Source organism: Myotis yumanensis, unplaced genomic scaffold (genome assembly GCF_028538775.1).
Source record: "Myotis yumanensis isolate MYYU_CA2020_CCGP unplaced genomic scaffold, mMyoYum1.0.hap1 SCAF_17, whole genome shotgun sequence".
NCBI lineage: Eukaryota > Metazoa > Chordata > Mammalia > Chiroptera > Vespertilionidae > Myotis > Myotis yumanensis.
The window spans coordinates 14,402,135-14,424,250 of record NW_027223768.1 but is presented as its reverse complement, the minus strand read 5'-3'; the positions used below and the strand labels follow the sequence as shown (position 1 = coordinate 14,424,250).

General features: G+C 48.6%; 2 protein-coding genes and 1 long non-coding RNA gene across 9 annotated transcripts in view; 2 read left to right on the top strand and 1 right to left on the bottom strand.

Annotated features, from left to right (window-relative positions):
* Positions 1-66: 66 nt before the first annotated feature.
* On the top strand, positions 67-7,452 carry CFAP141 (cilia and flagella associated protein 141). Its single transcript, XM_070396118.1, has 4 exons — positions 67-434; positions 775-815; positions 3,559-3,688; positions 5,517-7,452. The coding sequence occupies exons 1-4, from the start codon at positions 402-404 to the stop codon at positions 5,616-5,618; spliced, it is 306 nt and encodes a 101-aa protein (XP_070252219.1). The 5' UTR covers positions 67-401; the 3' UTR covers positions 5,619-7,452.
* Positions 7,253-22,107, bottom strand: LOC138995572 (uncharacterized). The gene is made up of 3 exons (XR_011468644.1): positions 21,774-22,107; positions 9,152-9,319; positions 7,253-7,932 (listed from the first exon to the last, which is right to left on the bottom strand). It is a non-coding gene; the product is annotated as an uncharacterized lncRNA (long non-coding RNA).
* The window catches only part of TPM3 (tropomyosin 3), a 30,017-nt gene continuing 23,530 nt past the window's right edge, over positions 15,630-22,116 (top strand). For 2 of the 7 annotated variants that reach the window (XM_070396101.1, XM_070396102.1), the window contains exons 1-2: positions 15,638-15,809; positions 16,361-16,486. In XM_070396101.1, the coding sequence (XP_070252202.1) occupies positions 15,693-15,809; positions 16,361-16,486 (243 nt within the window). In that variant the 5' untranslated portion in view covers positions 15,638-15,692. Of the gene's footprint in view, positions 15,810-16,360; positions 16,487-22,116 lie in introns of all 7 variants that reach the window. The other 5 variants (XM_070396107.1, XM_070396104.1, XM_070396103.1 and 2 more) reach the window with 5 other exon arrangements.

Here is a 22,116-nt window from a genome sequence, read left to right as displayed (position 1 = left end):
TATATGATTCATTCATTTACAGTTGCCTTTTAGTAAAACAGGCATATGATATGTTCTCTGCACCTGCCTCAGGATACAGCATGAGGATTTGCCTTCAGAGAATTGATAGGACTGGACCCTGGATCTGGGACCATACAGATATTCCTTGGGATCCCAACAGAAGAAATCTTAAAATTGGGACTCTGGTCCTTGCTCATAAAATTGCCTGTGTCACTAATAGAACACGAGAACCAGGATTCTTTCAGGTGTCTCGGGCATCAGCCCAGGTGACCAATCAACTCCTACCTGTAGGGTCATTGTTGGAGGCAAAAATGTTGCTATGACTACTGAAACCTTGGTTACTGAACCAAACAGAAAGAGCCTGCTCAGTCTCCCCAGACCACATCCGACAGTCTATAAACATGTCTACGGAAAACCTGGCAAAGACAGAAAGCGTATGCAGAGTTGGAAGGAGAAGCTGGGGTGGAGGGGATTTTCCAGATAAGTTTACCAGGAGTGGCCCTTCTGAGAGAGGCCCTTGTAACAAGAATAGTAACAGAAGTGGGAGACCGTATCTGGCACATACTATGCCTGGCTCATAGTATTTATGTATGTCATAACTCCTACCTATGCTCTTTGATCCGTTCTGAAAGGCATAGACCTTTCTTCCTACCTCCCCTAGAAAGTTAGCCCCTCTCAAAAGAGAAAGATCTGTGTTTCTCCCACTAGAGCAGGGCACTAGGCGTGAGGAGCTGGAGATAGAAAGCAGGTCAACAGAACTCCCTTTTCTTGCAGAGTTTTCAAAGGAACCTGATACTTAAGAAGATGATTGACAGGTAATCTCTGCTTCTATTTCTTCCCTTACTCTTCAGCTTAACCTTTACCCTCTTGTACTCCCTGAGCCATCTCTCAGCTCTGGGTCATCTTTCTAGGGGCTCATCAAGAAGAAAAACAGGCCCTAACCGGTTTGGTTCAGTGGATAGAGCATTGGCCTGCGGACTAAAGGGTCCCAGGTTCGATTCTGGTCAAGGGCATGTAGTTTGGTTGCGGGCTCGATGCCCAGCAGGGAGGGTGCGGGAGGCAGCTGATCGATGTTTCTCTCTCATTGATGTTTGATGTTTCTAACTCTGTCCCTCTCCCTTCCTCTCTGTAAAATCAATAAAACATATTTTTAAAAAAAGGAAAACCAGTGTGAAGGGGGCCAGAGATAGCCTCCTAGTGCCCACTCTGTTAAGCTGTAACAATGGTGATTGTTTTTTAATCCTCACTAGAGGCCATGCTTATTTATTTTTTAAAGAGAAGGGTAGGGAGAGGGCAATGTTAATGTGAGAGAGAAACATCAATCAGTTGCCTTTCCAAAGGTGCCCAGACTGGAGATCAAACCCGCAACTTAGATGTGTCCCCTGACTGGGATTTGAACCCACAACCTTTGGTGTATGGGACAGTGCTCCAATCAACAGCAGCACCAGCCAGTGCCTAGACAATGGTTTTTATTGTCCCTTACCATTCTCTAAAGGAAAATCGGAGTTTTTGTTGTCTTATTTTTAATTACTTTTTAAATGTTTTAAATTGATTTTTAGAGAGAGAGGAAGGGAGAGGGACAGAGGTAGAAACATGGATGAGAGAGTAACATCATTGATCGGCGGCCTCCTGCACACACCCCCACTGGAGATCGAGCCCGCAACCCAGGCATGTACCCAGACCAAGAATTGAACCAGCGACCTCTTGGTTCCTGGGTCCACACTCAACTGCTGAGCCACACCAGCTCTGTTTTTGTTTTATATTTTAAAGAGAATGCAAGTATTTGTTGCCTGGCATTGTACTAATCATGTGGTAGGTATGCAGTATTTGTTGAATGGGTGAGAAGATTCAAAAGCCTAGGCTGTATATATCCTTTACCTGGAGGAACTTTTTAAAAAGCACAGGTACGCAGTCCTGGGCAGTGTGGCTCAGTGGGAGCATCATCCTGTGCACCAAAAGGAGGCAGGTTTCACTTCCAGTCAGGGCATATACCAGATTGTAGGTTTGACCCCTGCGGGAGGCAACCAATTGATGTTTCTCTCTCTCTCTCCCTCTCTCTCTCCTTCCCTCCCTTCTTCCCTCCCTCTCTCTCCCTCTTTCTCTCTCCTCTCTCTCCCTCCTTCCTCCCTCCCCCTTCCTCTCTAAAATCAATCAGTTAATAAAAGTGAAAAAGTAGAAACCACCCAGCTAGGTATATTATGATACAAAAATGCTAGGCAGTCTTTAAACAGAATGAAGCAAAACTTCTGTGTGCTGATATGAAAAGTTCAAATTGTTAAGTTATGCTGCCTATATAAATATGCTTTTATGAAAAAATTAAATGATGTACTTGCTGGTATCTGATAGAAACATTTTCTGGAAAGATACACAAGAAACTGATAGCTTTGTTGAGAAGGACTGGAGCAGAAGAATGAAGCTTTCACACTATATTTCTGTATGGATTTAATTTTTTAGTAATCTGTAAATAATACTTGATTTTTAAAAAAATCTCTGGGGCCCTAGTTGGTTTGGCTCAGTGGATAGAGCATTAGTCTACAAACTGAAGGGTCCCAGGTTCGATTCCAGTCAAGAGCACATGCCTGGGTTGTAGGCTCGATCCCCTATAAGGGGCGTGCAAGAGGCAGCCAATCAATGCCTCTCCCTCTCCCTTCCTCTGAAATCAAAAAAATTTTAAAAATCTCGGGGGTTATCTGAGCAGAGGATATATATATATATGTATGTATTTATGTAGGCATATATGATGCATATGTGTATTCCTTGTATTAAAAAAACATTAATCGCCAAAACCGGTTTGGCTCAGTGGATAGAGCGTCGGCCTGTGGACTGAGGGGTCCCAGGTTCGATTCCGGTCAAGGGCGTGTACCTGGGTTGCGGGCACATCCCCGTGGGAGATGTGCAGGAGGCAGCTGGTTGATGTTTCTCTCTCATCGATGTTTCTAACTATCTCTCTCCCTTCCTCTCTGTGAAAAATCAATAAAATATATTTTAAAAAAACAACATTAATCTTCCAAAAATGTGTCTAGTCAGGATTGAGAATCCCTAGTATGATGGAAGGAGTTAGTCCTTAGATTGGATTTAATATGCAGGTCTGCTGTTAAGTGACCTTGGGCAACGCACTTGAAATGTTAGTTTCCTTGTCTGCATATGAAAATATCTATGGTACATGCTTGCTATGATGATTAAATGACAAAATGTACTTTATACAAGGTTCTAAGTTTGTTCTAGGTACCCTTTCAAGGAGTTTGCAGTCTTCTGACACCATCACAAAGATTTTGGTGAAGAAGCAACCACACTGTTCTAGCCGGTTTGGTTCAGTGAAGGGTCCTGGGTTCGATTCCAGTCAAGGGCACGTGCCTAGGTTGTGGGCTCGATCCCCAGGAGGGGGCATGCAGGAGGCAGCCGATCAATGATTCTTTCTCATCATTGATGTTTCTATCTCTCTCTCCCTCTCCCTTCTTCTCTGAAAAAAAAAAAAAAAAGAAGCAGACACACTGATGGGGTTTTTGTCTCCATTCTTAACTCTCACCCATTCTAACCCTACCTCTATACCTGGGGCAGGTGGCGAAATGCACACACTCTCTGTCTGTGGCAGACGACATTGAGCCAGAGGAGAAACCCTTATGTTACTCTAAGGATTCAGGATGCCATGGTACAGGAGTTGGCACTGGCCAACAAGCAACTATTGATGGTGAGTTCTAGCAAGGATGACCTTAAGTCTCATCCACTACTGCCCTGTGCTATGCGCACTGAGATTCCCAAGCTCTTCATCTCTATTACTCACCCCGCATTACTTTCCTCTGAGGTTTTCACAACTGCACCAGAGCAATAACTCTTTAACTCTTAAATGCCTTAAGCACCTTTTTACTGAGTGATTCTTTGCATTCAGCTGCAGGTGGAACATTACAAAGTTCCAAACTTCAGTCTAGCCCTTGCTCCTCTCATCTTGGTGAGACTCAAAACTGCTTTAGTGCCCAGCACCTGCCTCTCAAAATCTCTCTCCCTGGGGTCCCCAATTGTTGTCATGTTACCATCTTTGTATCCCAGGTGCCTAGCAGAGTTCCTGGTTCATTATATGTTCTCAGCAAATATTTGCTGAACATGGGGCTTTACCTGGAGAAAAAAATTGGATGGGCTTCTCCTTCAATGGTGTAGCCTCTATGCTCCTGCCTAGCTGCTTTATGTCACAGCTAAGTCCAGACCCAAGAGGACATGATAAAACAGTGGGAAAGCAACCTGGGAGAGAGAATGAGAAGGGGGTAAACCGGGCAACATCATACTGTGGATGAAAAGGGGCCGCATACTAAAACTGACAAGTTCAGGGGAGGCCTGCATGGTGGCCTTACAAACTCAGAGACTTAAAATAACCGCAAAGAATGGCCTGAAATTAAAACTTTTTAACCAGCCTGCTGGAGTGGTTCAGTTAATTGAGCGTTGTCCTGTGCGCACTGAAAGGTTGCTGTTTCAATTACTGGTCAGGGCACATACCTGGGTTGTGGGTTCGATCCCTGGTGGGGGCACATATGGAAGGCAACTGATAGATGTTTCTCTCTTCATTGATGTTTCTCTCTCTCTCCCCTTCCTCTCTCTAAGTATGATCTCCGGTAAGGATTAAAAAAACAAAACAAAACTTTTTAACTAAAAAGTTTATGGTGGGTGATCATGTCCTAGAATAGAATCTTCCGTGAAAAAGATCAATTTTCACCTTAGTTAAGTCTGTCAATTGTCTTTTTGTATCTACGATAACATACCTTTAGAATGTCAAAATAATTCACTTTAATTTTTTTTTTTTGGAAAGGAAGGGAGAAATAGAAACATTAATGATGAGAGAATCTCTCATAGCCTGCCTCCTGCAGGCTCCCTACTGAGGATCAAGCCCTCAACCCAGGCATGTGCCCTGAGCGGGAATCAAACCATGACCTCTTGGTTCATAGGACAATGCTCAACCACTGAGCCACATCGGCCAAGTCAAAATAATTTACTTTTTCCGGACCCCTCAAAGTACAGCTACTGAACTATTGTTGACTTAATTTTTTATCCAATCCCAAAGGTTCCCTCACCCCTGCTTTGCTTTCTCCTGCCTCCCTAATCTATGAATTTCATATAACCCACTTAAGTCTTCTCGTTTGATTGTAATGTGTAAAATAAGATACAAAACTGCCATTCTCTGGAGCATTTTCTCAGTCCATTGAGATTTTGCTTTCTGGCAATTGTCAACAGTTTGGCTCAAATAAACTTAAAAAAAAATTTTCTACAGCCCAGCCAGTGTGGCTCAGTGGTTAAGCTTCGACCTATGAACCAGGAGGTCACCGTTCGATTCCCAGTCAGGGCATATGCCTGGGTGTGGGCTCGACCCCCAATGGGGGGCATGTAGGAGGCAGCCAGTCATTCTCTCTCATCATTGATATTTCTATCTCCCTCTCCCTCTCTGAAATCAATAAAAATATATTATTTAAAAATTCTCTATAGGTTTGAAAGTTTCTTGTGTTGACAATATTCTGTTGTGCCCTTCCCACCAGGTCCGTCAAGCCGCCCTGCACCAGCTATTTGAAAAGGAGCATCAGCAGTACCAGCAGGAACTAAATCAGATGGGCAAAGCTTTCTATGTGGAAAGATTCTGATGACATCCGAAACACTGTCCTTCCATTTTCATCATGCCCACTAATCTAATTTTCTCAAGCTCCTGCCACCTTGAACTTCCTTCCCGAAACACACCTGGATCTAGTTATCTGTCCACAACTTAAGGTGGTGCTTCTACTCTCGCCTCTCAACCTCCTGGTGTTATTTGGGAAACCATCTATGAAAAATTGAAAAAAACAAAACAAAACACCAAGAGTGACACCTTGTGGTCAGAATGAGAGATGTAGTGTTGATGTAAGGTGGTGAAGGAAGATAGAGAGATAGACAATGTGAGAGAATCCTGATTTGGTTTAATAAATAAGCTAGTTCTTAAAGCTTCAAACTTAGTTCCTGGCTGGCGTGGCTCAGTTGGTCGCAGCATCATCCCGTACACCAGAAGGTGCTGGGTTCGATTCCTGATCAGGGCACATACCCAACTTGCAGATTTGATCTCCAGTTGGGGCCCGTTGCTAGAGGCAACAAATTGATGTTTCTCTCTCTCATCTGTTTCTCTCTCTCCCCGCTTCCCACCCTTCCTTCCCGTCTCTAAAAAATCAAAACCCTGGGCAGCCCTAGCTGGTTTGGCTCAGTGGATAGAGCTCGGCCTATGGACCAAAGGGTCCAGGATTCAGTTCCAGTCAAGGGCATGTACCTCGGTTGCAGGCTTTTCCCCGGCCCAGGCCCTGGTCAGAGCTCATACAGGAGGCAACCAATCAATATGTCTCTCTTAATATTGATGTTTCTGTCTTTCCCTCTCCCACTCTCCCTAAAAACCAATGGAAATATATCCTCGGGTGAAGATTAACAAAGAAACCCTGGCAAAGGGTGGCTCAATTGGGCTCAGTTAGTTGAGCATCATCCCATGCACCAAAAGGTTACTTGTTTGATTCCCATTCAGGGCACATGCCCGGGTTGCAGGCAAGCATGCAGAAGGCAGACTCCCCAACGCCTGCCCCACTGGGGCAGAGATCAAAACTGCAACCAGGTACCTGCCCTTGACTGGAATTGAACCCAAGACCCTTGGGTGCTTTTGGCTGAAGTTCTGTTAGGTGGCTCAGGAAGCAGCGTAGAGAACAAAGAGAACCTAGTCAATCAGAAAAGGAAAGGTTTTATTCTGCGTCCCCGGGCAACCCAAAGACAGGGCCAGTGGATTCGCGCCCACAGGGAGGGGGGCACTTTGTTTTATACTGCGGTTGGGTGAGGGGCGGGGGCATGAACTGAGGAAGTCCCCGCCACAGGGGGTCAGCAGGGTATTCAGGAAGGAGTCAGTATCTGTGTGGAGGTTGTGTGGATTCCAGGGAGGGGCCGGTATCTGTGTCTGGCACGCTGATCTGTAAGAAATTCCAGGGAGGGTCCATTATCTCGTCACACGTGTCTGCATGTATCCGATCCGGGGTTCTCTCCGACCTAACACTAACCACTGAGCAAAACTGGTCAGGCTCCACTAATATTTTTCTGTACACTTGGACAAATAACTCTGAATGTAGTTATTAATCCACAGCCACTGTGGTGCTTGAGAATCAAGAGGTCTGGGTTTTAGGGTTTTTTTGTTTGTTTTTTAATTTTCTTTTATTGCTTAAAGTATTACAAAGAGTAGTACATATGTCTCCTTTTTTTCCCCCTTGCCTTTCCCCGGCCTCCCCTACCCCACAGTGTCTTGTGTCCATTGGGTTTTAGGTTTTGAGTGAGCCAGTTATTGTGAGACCTTGGGATAAGTCTCTTTCCTCTGGGTCTCAATTCCCACCTCTGCAAATGATAGGATTCCAATCTCAATTGCCTTCAGACATAAGGAAATAAATACTTGTGGAATTTATAGGGGACCAGAAACAGCATTAAATCTACAAACATTTAAAATTTGAAAAATACTGAGAAGTACTGATTAATTATATGCATCTATAGGCCACAAAGAACCTTACTTTACATCCAAATGTATGTAAATATTCACTTTACATTCGAATGACATCCCAAACCAGAGAGACCCGGCCAAAAAAATTCCCATCTCCCACCCCTTCCCCTTTGAGAACTATTAGCTTGTTCCTTATATATCTATGGAGAGACCCCCATTTTGCAGGCAGTAACAGTCGCCAGAACACACCATCACTCTCTGATGTAATCACCGTACACACTTTTTCCTTTTCTCTCACTTTGCCATCTGCATCCAATTGGTCGGTCATCCTTCACATTGGTCATTTTCTGCCCTCAACTCCGTATGGCTTTGTGTTCACTGCAAAACACACCTTTTCCTTCCCTTTTCCATAAAGTCTGTTTCATGCACCAGGTGCCATCTAGGAACGCCTGGCAGGAAGTCCCTGCAGCCTGTGGAGGAAAGAGCAGAGGGCTCCAGTCCTGGAGGCTGCGTACAAGTCCTGGCTGCCATGTCCCAGCTTGTGCCCTGGAGGGACCTCTGGTAATACAGCGACAGTTACAGATGCACAGAGGGCCCTGCAGCCTCCTGGGCTCGTGAAAATGGGGACCACACATCAGCTGCAGAGACCGTCCTGACTCCCCATCCAGCTCTGCTCCATCCCAGCCGAGGGAGGCGCCGAGGCCTGGTTCTGACCTGCGGATGGGAATGGTGTGCTGGGCTGGCTCCCAGTGGGCACGGGCTGGGTGGCAGGGTGACTTACTTCCTGCAGTAACAGGAACTGGCCAGCAGAGGGCGACAGCCTCTGCCGCCTCCCAAGGCAGGCAGCTGGGCGGAAACCACACCTGGTTCCCCTTCGGAAGGGCCAAGGGGGAGGCTGAAGGATGGCTTTGGGGCCAGGTGGGCACCCAGCTGCCCTGGGAGGCCTGTTCTGCCCACCACCGTGCAGACGGGTCCCCTCTGGTGGCCGCACTGCGCAGGCTGAGCCCTCCAGGAGCTGGACGTCAGCTCAAACTGGGTGCTCTCAGCATTTCCTCTGGGGAGAGGGGAGGCCGGGTGTGGGGGCGCAGTGCCCACCTGGTGTCTGCATCCCTCTGCCTAAGGGGTCAACTCTCAGGGCCCTACCACACCGGTTTGAGAACCTGGGGCTGCAGGCAGGACCCGGGGAACTGGTGACCGGCCGGGGCTCGGGCTCAGCGGGTCCCTGGGGCTGCAGGGGAGCGCTGAGGGTGCCTGTGCTGAATGGGGGCCCAGGGGATGAGCGATGCTGCCACGGAGCTGGGGGAGCATCGGGGACTTGGACCAGGAGGCGCCGGGCAGAGCCACGTCTCAGAGCGAATGCAGGCAGTCTGCTGGTTTGCAGACCCCGAATCAATTTCATTTCGAGGTAAAACAAAATCTGCCAGGAGAGGCAGGCGGCCTAAGCCAGACGGAAAAATCATGGTATTTTGTAATCTAAGCCACAGTCGGCGAGGGGAGGCCGGATGTTCCCCACGCAGGGCCCTCGCCCCAATGCAGCGGGACTCCGCCAAGGTCACCAGCTGGGAGGGACCTCGGGACAAAGAGAGCAGCCGCCCGGAGGCGTTGGTGGCGAGACCGGACCCCTGTCTGCTGGGGGTGGATGGGGGGTGAGGGGAAGGGTAAAGCCCCTCAGAGCAAATGGCCGCTTACCCAGAGGTCACAGGTCAAGGAGACAGAGGCTCTGGGCGGCCGAGGGTTCCATTCCAGCTCCGTCCTTTTACTGCTGTGCACCCTCCAAGGAAGAAGTCACTCGCCCTCTCTGTGCCGCAGTAGGTTCACCTGTGCAATGGGCACGTGAACGGGGCGTGGCCACGTGATCTGCCGGAAGTGAACACAGTGTGGGGTTACGTTAGGAAGGACGAGGGGGCACCTGAAGATGGAGGAGAGGCCAGGTGAAGACGAGGGACGATTGAAGGGATGGGGCCAGAAGCAAAGGAGCCCCAGGAGCCCCCAGAAGCTGACCAGGCAGGAAGGACCCTGCCCTGGAGCCCTCCGAGGAGCACAGCCCTGGACGCCCTGATTCCAGATTCTGGCACCCAGAGGGGGAGAGCACTTGTTCCTGTCGGTTTAGGCCAGTCTGTAGTCATCTAAGCCGCAGCCTCAGGAAATAGACCCCTCCTTTTGGGGCTTTTATTTTATTTTATTTTATTTTATTTTATTTTGTATTGATTTCAAAGAGGAAGAGGCAGAGAGAGAGAGAAACATCAATGATGAGAGAGAACCATTGATTGGCTGCCTCCTGCAAGCCCCCAACTGGGGATCGAGCCTGGGCATGTGCCCTTGACCGGAATCAAACCTGGGACGATGCTCTATCCACCGAGCCAAACCAGCTAGGGCTCCTTTTGGGGCTTTGACCAGGTTCTGGGAACAGCTGAGCCCTGTGCTCCGTGGCAGGGGAGACCCCCCCAGCCCCCACCCCAGACTTCTCACTGCAGGGCTCACAGGGAGATCATCCCTGTGTCTGTGCCTGGGCCCTGTCTCCTGCTCCCTGGGCTCCTCCGCAGTGACAGTGCAGTGGGCACACCAGGCAGGCTGCTTGGTGGGAGCGCAGGCCACGTGGCTCAGGGACTCTCCGCTGCCTTGCCCAGCCCCCAGCTGCAGGATGAGGCAGGGCACTCCCCAGCCCCGCCCTTACCTCCCTCCCAGGCCTTCCCCTAAGGCAGCGGTTCTCAACCTGTGGGTCACGACCCCTTTGGGGGTCGAACGACCCTTTCACAGGGGTTGCCTAAGACCATCGGAAAACACATATATAATTACATATTGTTTTTGTGATTAATCACTATGCTTTAATTATGTTCAATTTGTAACAATGAAATTGGGGGTCACCACAACATGAGGAACTGTATTAAAGGGTCGCGGCATTAGGAAGGTTGAGAACCACTGCCCTAAGGAGTCCTGCCTGGGCCTGGACCTGGGCTTCCTGGAGCACCTGGATTGACAGGAGCCCACAACTGGGTTGCCGTGCCCATATTCTAGATGTCAAGACTGAGGCTCAGAGAGGGGGAGCAGAGGTCCTTACCCCCAGCCAACCTCCCCCTCAACGCAGGCCAGCTCACAGGTGGCTCCCCCAGCTGCCTCCCGGTTGCCATGGTGTCAGAGGAGGAGGAGGAGGAAGAGGAGATGGAGGGGCAGATTTCTGAGAAGCAATCCCCAACACACACCAGCTGGCCCCCCCTTGCTCACTTCCTCTCTCCAATGTCAAAGCATCCATTTGTGCAGCTGGGCCGGGCCAGTTCCTCGCTGGGAGCAAAGGTCGCCAAGAAGGCAGAGGGCCCAGGGAGTGGGTTCTGGGACCCCAACCTCACCCAGCAGATTTCCTGGACCTGGACTCCATCGCCCTCCCACAGTTCCCAGACCAGGCAGGCTCTTTCCTGCCTCCCTGCCTTCCCACATGCAGTTCCCTCCACCTGGAATGCCCTTCCTCAGCCTTCAGGTCCCAGCCGGCTTTAACTCCACTGGAGAACCTTCCCTGAGTCCCTAGGGGCTCCCCCTGCATCCTGCACCCACCGCGGTCACAGCCATTTTCTTGATGATGCTCTCACGGGGAGGGGGAGGGGGGAGCGGGGGGGGCGGGGGGGGGGCGGGAGGGGTGAGGTCTTGGGGGTGCTAGCTTTGCCTTTGTACCCCAGTGCCTGGCACAGACAGGTGCTCAGTAAAGCCAGGAGGGAGGGGAGGGAGGGAGGGCGGGAGGGAGGGAAGGAGCAAAGGAACACCTCTAGTGTGATTGGAGAGGATCTGGACCGTGAGCATCCGGCACAGGGCTGGGCACGGAGCAAAGCCCCCTCCCTTCCTGCCGCCTCCACTTGAGCCTGAGCTCCAGCACCTTCTGCCTCGTCCCATTTGGACCGGCTCAGAGGTAGTGTCCATACCCGCGGGCCTGAGTAGGTTGTCCATTTGGAGGCAAGTTACCCTCTTATTTCTCAACTTTCAGAGCTTCTCCTTCGTTCTCTCCCTACATACCCTACTGATGAGGAGCACAAAGCAGCAAGGTACAGAGATGAGCACAGGCTTTGGAGTTTAGTGTGGGTTCAAGGTCTGGCTTCTAATTGCTGTCATCATGTATATGTTAATTCCCTGAGCTTCAATATCCTCTTCTGAAAACGGGGACAATAACACCCATCTCCTCCCAGGATTATTAAGAGGATTAAATAAGGCAATGGATGTAGGGCAGGTATGTCAAACTCTCGGCCCTAGAGGGTTTGGCTCAGTAGATAGAGCCTAGGCCAGAGGGCCCCCCAGTTGAATGCCAGTCAAGGACGCGTACCTTGGTTGCAGGCTCCTCCCCAGCCCAGGCCTTGGTAGGGGTGCATACAGGAGGCAACCAATCGATGTGTTTCTCTCACATCAATGTTTCTCTCTGTCTTTTCCTCTCTCTCTCTTCCACTCTCTCTAAAAAGCCAATGGAAAAATGTCCTCAGGTGAGGATTAACCAAACACACACACAACAGTGCAACCTCGGTGTACTGGGATGATGCTTTAATCAACTGAGCTACCTGGCCAGGGCTGGTTTTCCTTTTATTGGGGCTCCATTAAGGGCTCCCCGGCCCCCACCCTGCTCCCATCACACTTCCTCACCAACCCCTTCTATTTCTCTTTGTTCATTTGGACCCACAGAATACCCAGCCCACTCTGCCTTGATCCCTGACCTTGGCCTCTTTCTCCAGGGCTTGTCAGTGCCAGGCCAGCTCCAGTATTGGCAGCTGGCCCCCTACAAAGCCCATCGCTTCTGATCCTCTCTGCCTACTCTGTCTGTTCTCATCACATCAGCTGAGTAGCTCACCCATCCAGGCCCTTTTTCCTCCGTGGCTGGTGCCTTCCCCAGCTCCCCTGGTAATGAAATGGCTGCATAGAAGGTCCTTCCAGGAGAGCCAGGAAGCTTGCATCAGAGGCCATCTGCTGTTTCTGCCTCGTTATGCCATCCAGAGCCTCCTTTTCAGAGAGCTGTTCCTCCCTACATCACTGTTCCTACCTCTGCATCTCTTACCCTCGTGCCCCAAACACGGAAGTCCTTTCAGTTCCCGCTAGTCCTTTCCCCAGCCTCTCTCGCAGGCTCTGCGGGTCGTCCGCTTTCTCAGAGAAGGGAACTAGGACTTGAGGAGTTAGGGTAAAAGGGAAGGTCAAGAAGGTAAAAGTTACACGCAACCCTTCACTGAGAGTCATAAAGGAACAGGCCATAAGACAACGCCATGGTTCCTACCTTGGGGCTCAGACACCCATTGGTTAGTCTTCCCCTGGAAGGCAAGAGCCACACAACAGGAATTGACTGGGGCTTGGGACACGCTATCTATCTAGATCAAGGGCACTGTGGAGTCGGTATATGTGGGGGCCAGGGGGCGGGGGGAGTGTCCAGACTAATGGGAACAAGGACACATGGAACAGGCCTAGGGGCTAAAGCAGGGCATCCTCCTCCCACCCCCAGACTCCACCCAAGCCCCCCACTACCCCCACCTTGAGCGTAGCTATAGCTTGCTTCCAGAGTAGAGAGAAGCATCTGCCTGCCACGTGACATTCAACAGATTTGATTCTCTTCAGAAGAAAAACCTCCCAGAAAGTAATCAGGCTGCATTCCTGTGAGGGAAGACCTTTAGAGGAGCCGGTCCAGGGTTGTGATAAGCCTCAGGAGAAAAGAGCCCTAAGGACTGCAGGCTGCTTCCTGGGAGAGGGTTTCCTCCCTCACCCTTGACTTCCGCACGCACGTCTTAGTTTCAATGAGCCAGGCAGGGGGACCGTACATCTCTGGAGCCCAGGCTGGAGCCTGCTGATATGACATGCCACTCTTCTCTTCTGGACATCCAAGGGTGACTTTAAGAAGGACTTGGAGGACGTTGGGAGAAGGTGAGAAGGGACAAGATGGTGGGAAGAAGCAGCCAAGCATTCTAGAAGTGTCTCCCTTTCACAGCGACTCATTTGTAGTACTTAAGAGCAGAAAGGTTCCAGGATGGTTTCCACGGAAAGGCCCTCAGCTATCTTGTGGAGGTGACTTGGAAAGGTTAGGAGTTCTGTTGGAAGAGTAAAGCAGAATGCACAAGCGCCCCACCCCCACTCTTGAAAAGCCTCGGGGGCAGCTGGGAGGGAGCTGAGGAGAGCAGGTGGCAAGGCTGACAAGGAGCTGCTGACACTACTGATCCCCGGGGCGCTGGGGCCGTGACATCAGGGGGAGAAGCTCTGGGTGGAAGCTTTGGGGAAGGACTGGGGCCCGGAGGTGGAGCCCTGCCAGATATCTTCCTGTTTTAGCCCGACGTGATCCGGCAAAGGCCAGGCACTGGTTAAGAGAGGAGCTGAGACAGGGATGGCACGAAGGGCAGATGAGTAAGAACTGGCTGTCTTGGGAGGCCAAGGGCAGGAGTCGGTGCCCTCCTGATAGCCATCCTTGGTGCCTGGTGGATGTGCTCTGGCCCTCCTTTGCAGTGGGGAAGAGGCAGGTGACCACCAAAGCTCTCCTGCCTGTTTCTGTGTGATATGTTTGATATTGGGTTGTTTAATTAGGAACCAACTAAATGTCAAACATATTCTTACAGCAGTGGGCAATCTGGCATCACACTCTTTCCTACCTCTTGGGGTCTGGGGCTCCTATGATTTTTACGGAACCTCTTCTCTCCAGGACCCACTTGGAAGAACAGCCCACATGGATTGCAATCTTAAACTGGAGGGCTGGTATTTATTTGAGTATCTAATTTTCCCATATCTTTTCCTTGTACCCAAAGTGATCTTCTCCTGTCCCTTGTATTTTTCTCCTCTTTATCCAATATGCAACCCCTTTTTAAAAATTCTTTATTGTTGAAAGTATTACATATGTCTCCTTTTATTCCCATTGACCTCTCCCAGCCCACACCCACCCCCTGCAGCCCCCTTTCTTATCCACTGCCTCCTGCCCCCGGGACTGTCTTGTTTCTTAGTCCCACAGTAGGAGTCCTTAATTTCTCTGCTCTCCAAGAGTTAGCTGATGGTCTATCTGCCCATCTAACCTCTAGTGACTGGAAGCTCTCAAGAGTGGACTCCAGTTTTGCCCTCTGTCTCAGTTCCCCCATTGCTGGGGCTTAGTATTAACACGACCCATCTATCCTTGGCATAATGGCTGATTAGAGCCATTTATAGTCTTCCCTGATAGCTCTGGTCACCTTGAACAGTGTCCCCCTCGCTCTTGGCATTTTCTCCGATTGTATGGTGCCAGTGGACTGGGATCAATCGCCACCTGTCCATGACAAGGCTCCAAGTGGAAGAATGAACATGGCCGGGAACGAAGCTGGGAGAATAACGCTGGCAATGATGACTAGCATGATGAGTGTGTGGGAGGTGGGGGTGGCGGATATGAAGGGAGAAGAGGGTGAGAAGAGGAGAGAGCAACACAGACCTTGGTGTGTGCGGGTATCAAAGTTCTATTTAAAGATCACTATGGGCAAACAGAGGGCATGGTCCCATCTAGACTATTCTGCCCATGCCCTGATTCTCTCCCCCACCCCACTTGAAGCTCTGGGATGGCCTTCCAGATCTCCACCCTACCCTCTTACTCCATCCCTGTGGCTCTTAAGGGGGAGGAACAGGCCTCTCTGCCAACTAGAGACTCTCAAAATAACGCCGTAATTTGATCAGGGGATTTGGGGGAATTTTCAGGATCAGGAGTGACCTCCCCTTTTCACTGTTGCTCAAGCTTCCCGAATACCAGAAATCAAAAGGTAAAATTCAACGGTGGAGTTTGATCAGCACCCAACACAGTCCAGGTGAGAGGAAGGGGAAACGGAAGAGCAAGTAGGACCCTTTGAGTGAAAACTACCAGTCTAGAATTACCAAAGTACCTTTCTCTATTTCCATGTTCACCTCCTGGGCCCCCCCCCGCCCCCCCCCCCCCACTCTTTTAAAAAAAACCCAGAGTGAGTGGAAAGTTTCAGGGTCAGGAAGAGCCTTCCCCTCCCCCACTTTCCATTGTCTAAAATCAGCCTCAGCTGTTCCTCCATTTTTTCTCCGCTGGTGATGTCAGTCCATGAAAGTGTCTCACCCTGTGTTCCCCCTGGAGAACAATGATGGGCTGGAGGGATCTGGAAGGACTATATTAGGAACGAGAGGTGGAGCCATGAGCAGAGATAAAGGCTCAAGTCTGGGGGGCTCCTAGTCACTCAGCCAGCCGCACCTCCTTTCTTGCCCTAGTCTCCAGTTCTCTAGTGTTCGCCGGTGAGCTCACCAACGGCCACTGCTCATGATGGAGGCCATCAAGAAAAAGATGCAGATGCTGAAGCTGGACAAGGAGAATGCTCTAGATCGGGCGGAACAAGCCGAGGCTGAGCAGAAGCAGGCAGAAGAAAGAAGTAAACAGGTAGGCACTGGGACCGGTGTCTCTCACCTACTGGTGAGCGAGACTGTGCAATGGAAGAGAGCTTTCATGGAAAAGGCAGTGACCACTGGTACCTGGATAGGCAGAGGACAACGAGGGTATCCAGCTCGGACCGCCCGTGTGACCTTGGAAAAGTTAGTGGCCCCTTCGGAGCTAGAGTGTGTCTCCTTGATTTAAGTGAGAGCAGATCACATTTGGGAAGAGTCCTGATTTGTAGAGGAAGAGGTGGGAGCTTGGCATACAGCAACTCTTTTCCCTTAGATGGAGTTATAGGTACCTATCCCCCTAATACATTTACCATCCCAGAGCCTTAGATGAAAACTCGGCAGGACTGGATCATCTTAGGATCAGAGATCACAGGGCGACAGGCCAAGGCCAGCACAACTCCCGGGGCAGCTGGCTGGAAGTAACTGGAGAGAAAGTGTGTCAGTCTGGTGACAGCTCAGGGGTCTGTCAGAGCTCAAGTTCCCAGGGTCTGAGCCGGGCACTGTTGTGTATGCACGTCTTGTGTGTGACTCTTGCGGCTCCTGTAGTTAGAAGATGAGCTGGCGGCAATGCAGAAGAAGCTGAAAGGGACAGAAGATGAGCTGGACAAGTATTCCGAAGCTTTGAAGGATGCGCAGGAGAAGCTGGAGCTGGCAGAGAAGAAGGCAGCGGACGTGAGTATTAGAGAGATGGGGGGTGGGGGTGGGCCGGTTCATCCACACATATAAGATCTTCATGTTAATATGACTAAATTCCAAACACACTTGGGCATACATACGTGTGGATTCACAGAACATAGACATAGATACCCACATACATTACAGCATATAACCACATGCTGGCATATCCTTGTAATGGCATAGACTTTCTTTCTTAAGGGCACATTGAAGTCTCTTATTTTGGTCTCACCCCAAGCCAGGAATTCCATGATCTTTTCCAGGACCTGGACAAAGGGAAGGGACTGCTATCACTTATCCCACCTCCTCCCCCATGCCACATTCTTTGCTTTTGTGCTCAAGGCTTGGCACGTAGATATGTGTATTAATAGGGAAACTCTCATCTCCTAACCGCCCAGCAAAGGCAGCTCAGTTTTCATAATGGGACAAAGAAGGTCACATTGACCCTGGCCTCATCTAGGTTTATTTATCTTGGCCAATGTGGACATCTGCCCTTATGCTTCAGAGATGCTACAGGAAGCATTGTTCATGGGGCAGCAGAGAGGACCTTAGAATGATAGACTATAATAGAAATAAGATGGAATCTTAGATGTGGGGTAAGCTTAGAGGGTAAAGGGATCACCACAGACCTCACTCTGTGACCTTGAATAGATTACCCAGCTTCTCTAGAGCTGAATTTTCCCATTTGGAAAGGAAATAAATTCTCTTTTCCACTTTATTTTATCCTATAACCACCTACTTTCCTTCACTTCAAACTTGAAGTTTACCACAAAGATAAATGCGAGATTACATTGAAAAGTACCATACGTATCTTAGCAATAAAAGAATGTCCTGGTATTGATGAAAATAGTCAATTCTCAGCTCTGAATTAACAGGAAAATAGGAGCATGCGTTTTTTTATTTTTGTGAATCCTCACCCAAGGATATTTTCCCCATGGATTTTTAGAGTAGAAGGGAGGGGGAGAGACAGAGAGAGAAACATTCGAATGCAGCACTCTGACCAGGGCCAGGGAATGAGCCTGCAACCGAGGCATGTGCCCTTGACCGGAATTGAACCCGAGACCCTTCAGTCTGCGGGCCGACGCTCTATCCACTGAGCCCAACTGGCTAGGGTGGAGCATGTTTTTTTTAAAATTACATTTGGCTTTGGAAAATAGCTAGAAAGACAGAGTAGGCCATTCACAAATGTTTTCCGATCCTCACATTTGGCCTCATTGCTGTTAGGTTTCTGGTCTCCTCTGTGGCTCTTCACCACTTTCAATGGCCTGGGGAAGTGGTGAGTGTTGTTAAATACACCATGTCAGAGGTCAGAGACACTAAGAGGATCATGTACACTATACGTATTCACAGTTCCCAAAAGTTTACACCGCTGCGAACTATGAATTCACCCTTCTCATAAAGTTGCAACGAACACAGGTTACCCCTAGGGCTTTGGGCAAATGCTTGATGGCCTGCTGCCGTTGCCTAACCGAGGTTCCAGGTATAAATGGACAGATCTCTCTGGTTCTAATAAACAGGCATGGGGGTAGCTTTTGCAAACTGGCACAATAGCAGGTTGATAACGTTTTGTAAGATGTTGGTAACAAATCCCTGGGAAATCTTTAGGCTGAAATAGTATGTGGGCTTGAGCAGGTGTTTTCAGGAGCAACGAAGAGAACAAACAGGTCTAACCTGAGATCTTGGGAGGTCAATGTGACCTAGAGCAGCGGTTCTCAACCTGTGGGTCGAGACCCCTTTGGGGGTCCAACGACCCTTTCACAGGGGTTGCCTAAGACCATCGGAAAACACATACGTAATTACATATTGTTCTTGTGATTAATCACTAGGCTTTAATTATGTTCAATTTGTAACAATGAAATTGGGGGGTCACCACAACATGAGGAACTGTATTAGAGGGTCGCGGCATTAGGAAGGTTGATAACCACTGCTCTAGATAATATATAAGTATCATTGGAAAGATACGGGAACTTCCTGGGGATAAATTCTGTCCTGTTTTACACACACACACACACACACACACACACGTCATCCCTCACCTAAGCCTACTCAGTATATTCATTTCATATATATATATATATATATATATATATGAAAAAACTTCTCATATTTATATAGGAATTCACCAAAAACATTTAAATATATAAACCATAGGTTAAAAAAAACAAACTCATTCAACTTCCCTCACTTTTGTTAGCTTTCCCATCAAGTCAGTAAGTACCCTCAGAGATGTGAGATATGTAGAACATGAAATAGGAGAGAAAGGCTGAGGGCAGGAGGCAAAAATCTATTAGGGCTGGTGAAGATGCAGCAAGGAAGGTGTTTTGTTTTTCTCAAAGCTGGGGCCAGCAAACTACCACCTGTGGGGTCAATCCTGCCCCAGCCTGTGTTTTCTGTTGTTATTGTTGATTGTTTTTCAGCAGCAAAATTGTGCCTCAGATAAACCTCATTGGCTACTGCCACTGCACAAAGCTAGCCCCAGCCTGGTTTCTGTACAGGGTTTCATTGGAGCACTGCCATGCCCATTCACTTACATATTGACTATTGGCGTTCACCCTACAAGAGAGTAGTCACCATACCCGATGGCCTACAAAACCAGAAATATTTACTATCTGGCCCTTTACAGAAAAATTTAACTCCTGCCTCAAAGGGTCAAAGAAGGAAACTGAGGTGTTTATAAGAATTGGGATGCCCTGACCTCAGCTGGTTAGAACGTCATCCAGATACACCAAGGTTGCAGATTCAATCCCCGGTCAGGGCACATACAAGAATCAACCAATGAATGCATAAATAAGTGGGACAACAAACTGATATTTCTCTCTCGCTCCCTTCCTCTCTGTAAAATAAAGTAATTAATTAAAAAAAAAAAGAATGAGGAAAAACCCTGAATAAGGAGGAGGCAACAAGGTTTAAAGTAGATAGCAAGGGTCAGTCATCAGCAACATAATATAGGCATTTCTGCGGGGACGGTGCTCTGCCCAGTACAAAGGAAGTTCACAGATTAGTTTGTGCCTTGAGATTAATAAGCAAGTAAGCAAAGTATATTACTTTGATAGAGATAAGGGGAAGGAAGAGAGGAGTCAAAAACTGCATGTTTACACAGGGAGTTCTGGCTATCTGAGAAACCTTGCCAGAAAGTGTAGGATTTGCTAGGACTGCTTGAACAAAGAAAGATCAAGGGTATTGCACAGTGAGTCCAAACTTCTTTTTTTTTCCTTTCTGAGTTCATCTAATATCTTCTTTTTTACTTGTGGAAAAATATACATAACATAAAATTGGCCATTTTAGCCCTGGCTGGGTAGCTCAGTTGGTTAGCACGTCGTCCTGATACACCAAGGTTTTGGGTTCAATCCCCTGTTAGGGCACATACAAGAAGCAACCAATGAATGCATAAATAAGTGGAACAACACATTGATGTTTCTCTCTCCCTTCCTCTCTCTCTCTCTAAAGTCAATAAATAAATTTTTTTTTAATTGGCCATTTTAACCATTTAAAAATGTATAGTTCAGTGGTAGGAAGAACATTCACATTGTTTTGTTGGGCAACCATGGCTAAGGTCCTGTCAATACGAGATGAAATTAGAAACCAATTACTGTATAACAAGGGGAAAGAGGAATGCAATGGTTAGGACATAGAGTCATTACACTCTATTTTAAGTACAGGAGGTGGGAGGGCTGGGAAGAGGAGGGACAGGGACAGACCTATTGATCTATTGTTGTATTGTTGGTCACCATGAAAACAATAGCAGGGGACTCCGTTCTGCCCATCCATCCTGCTTTTTAAGGCTATCAGAGTCAATCCACCTGTTTCCCTGGATCAAGAGAAGATTATCTGTTCAAATCTACCAGCCTCAGGAATGCATGGTGTTTCAACAGCCCTTTGGTTTGTGGAAGATGAGGTCTGCTTTTTTCACTAGGGCAAAGGGAGGTTCAATAGTGCCCCCTGCTGACCATCACCCAGATGACAAAGTCTCATTTCTGCTTCCTTAGACCCTCTCGTCAGACTTCTCCCAAGAGAGTTGGAAAAATTCTTAGACCATCAGAGTAGAGTTTACTGAGGCTCAGATCTCTGCTCTTCCTTCTCAATTCCTGGGGGGACGGCGGAATCAAAGTGTACAGTTACTCTACCAAGCAAATTACTTATTGTCTGTGGGAGTCCTTTCCTCTGAATGGTCTCATTGCTCAGTATTTCTTTTCTTTTTTTAAAATATATTTTTATTGATGTCAGAGAGGAAGGGAGAGGGAGAGATAGAAACATCAATGATCAGAGGGTAACATTGATTGGCTGCCTCTTGCACACCCCACATTGGGGTTTAAGCCCACAACCTGGGCATGTGCCCTGATTGGGAATCAAACCATGACCTTCTACTTTGTAGGTTGATGTTTAACCACTGGGCAGAACTGGCTGGGCCAAACCATTTACTCTTTTAAAAAAAAAAACAACAAACAATAAAATATATATATATATATATTATTGTTTTTTTTACAGAGGAAGGGAGAGGGATAGAGAATTAGAAACATCGATCAGCTGCTTCCTGCACACCTCCTACTGGGGAGGTGTCCGCAACCAAGGTACATGCCCTTGAATCGAACCTGGGACCTTTCAGTTTGCAGGCCGACGCTCTATCCACTAAGCCAAACCAGTTAGGGCAAAACCATTTACTCTTAAGTGTCTTTGGTTTAGGGAAATTAGGATTTACCAGATGACTGCAAATTTCTTGGGATCTAGATTTTCTAGACCAGCGGTTCTCAACCTGTGGGTCGCGACCCCTTTGGCGGTCGAACGACCCTTTCATAGGGGTCGCCTAAGACCATCCTGTATATCAGATATTTACATTACGATTCATAACAGTAGCAACATTACAGTGATGAAGTAGCAACAAAAATAATTTTATGGTTGGGTCACACCATGAGGAACTGTATTTAAAGGGCCAGAAGGTTGAGAACCACTGCTCTAGATGGTTGTAAATTGCTGTTTGAACTATGTCTCAGTTTCCCTATTTCACTTTCCAGGCCTCCTGGCCTATCTCAACTACGATCCATAATAGAGGATTCCTTCCTGATAAAATAGGGGCATGAGACCTTCCTCGCCTACAAAAGGAATTGTAAGCAACGATTGACTACCATGTCCCGAATCATTTAAGGTCAGAGGGGCTGGCAGGTTGGTAAATCGCGGGTGCATATTGACTCTCTAAAGTAACAGGGGAAAGACTCGTATTCTAAAGACGAAGTTCGTAACTGATGCAAACAGAACGAGACATTGGCCACCCTGCCCATCTCTTCCTCACCCCGACTTTCCTTCGTTGCCTTTCGGGAGATGGACGAGAACCCACCACAGTTGGGTTCTTGGGAAGATGAGGCCCCCGGAGTCCCAGCTTTCCTTAGCACCTGGTTGCAGGGCCGGTGTGGGATGGGTGGAAGCAGCAGATTGTAGGATATTCTCTTCTAGAGATGCAGGGTGCCCCAGCGGGTGGGGAGGTGCTGGTGGGTCAGCACTGGGGGCTCCCCGACTGCCCGAGAGGCTAGACCCGACGCGCCTCCGGTTACCATGGTAACCTTCCTTCTCCTCAACCCCGCCCCTCTTTACTGGCCCCAGGGAAAGACCCGGCGCGGTCGCCCAGGGCGACTGGG

Bases quoted from the DNA above. Each gene is read 5' to 3' on its own strand.
- CFAP141 (XM_070396118.1), top strand. From the start codon at position 402: ATGTCTACGGAAAACCTGGCAAAGACAGAAAGC. The intron at 435-774 runs GTATGCAGAGTT...CTTTTCTTGCAG, and splicing joins ACCTGGCAAAGACAGAAAGC to AGTTTTCAAAGGAACCTGAT. The intron at 816-3,558 runs GTAATCTCTGCT...TACCTGGGGCAG, and splicing joins CTTAAGAAGATGATTGACAG to GTGGCGAAATGCACACACTC.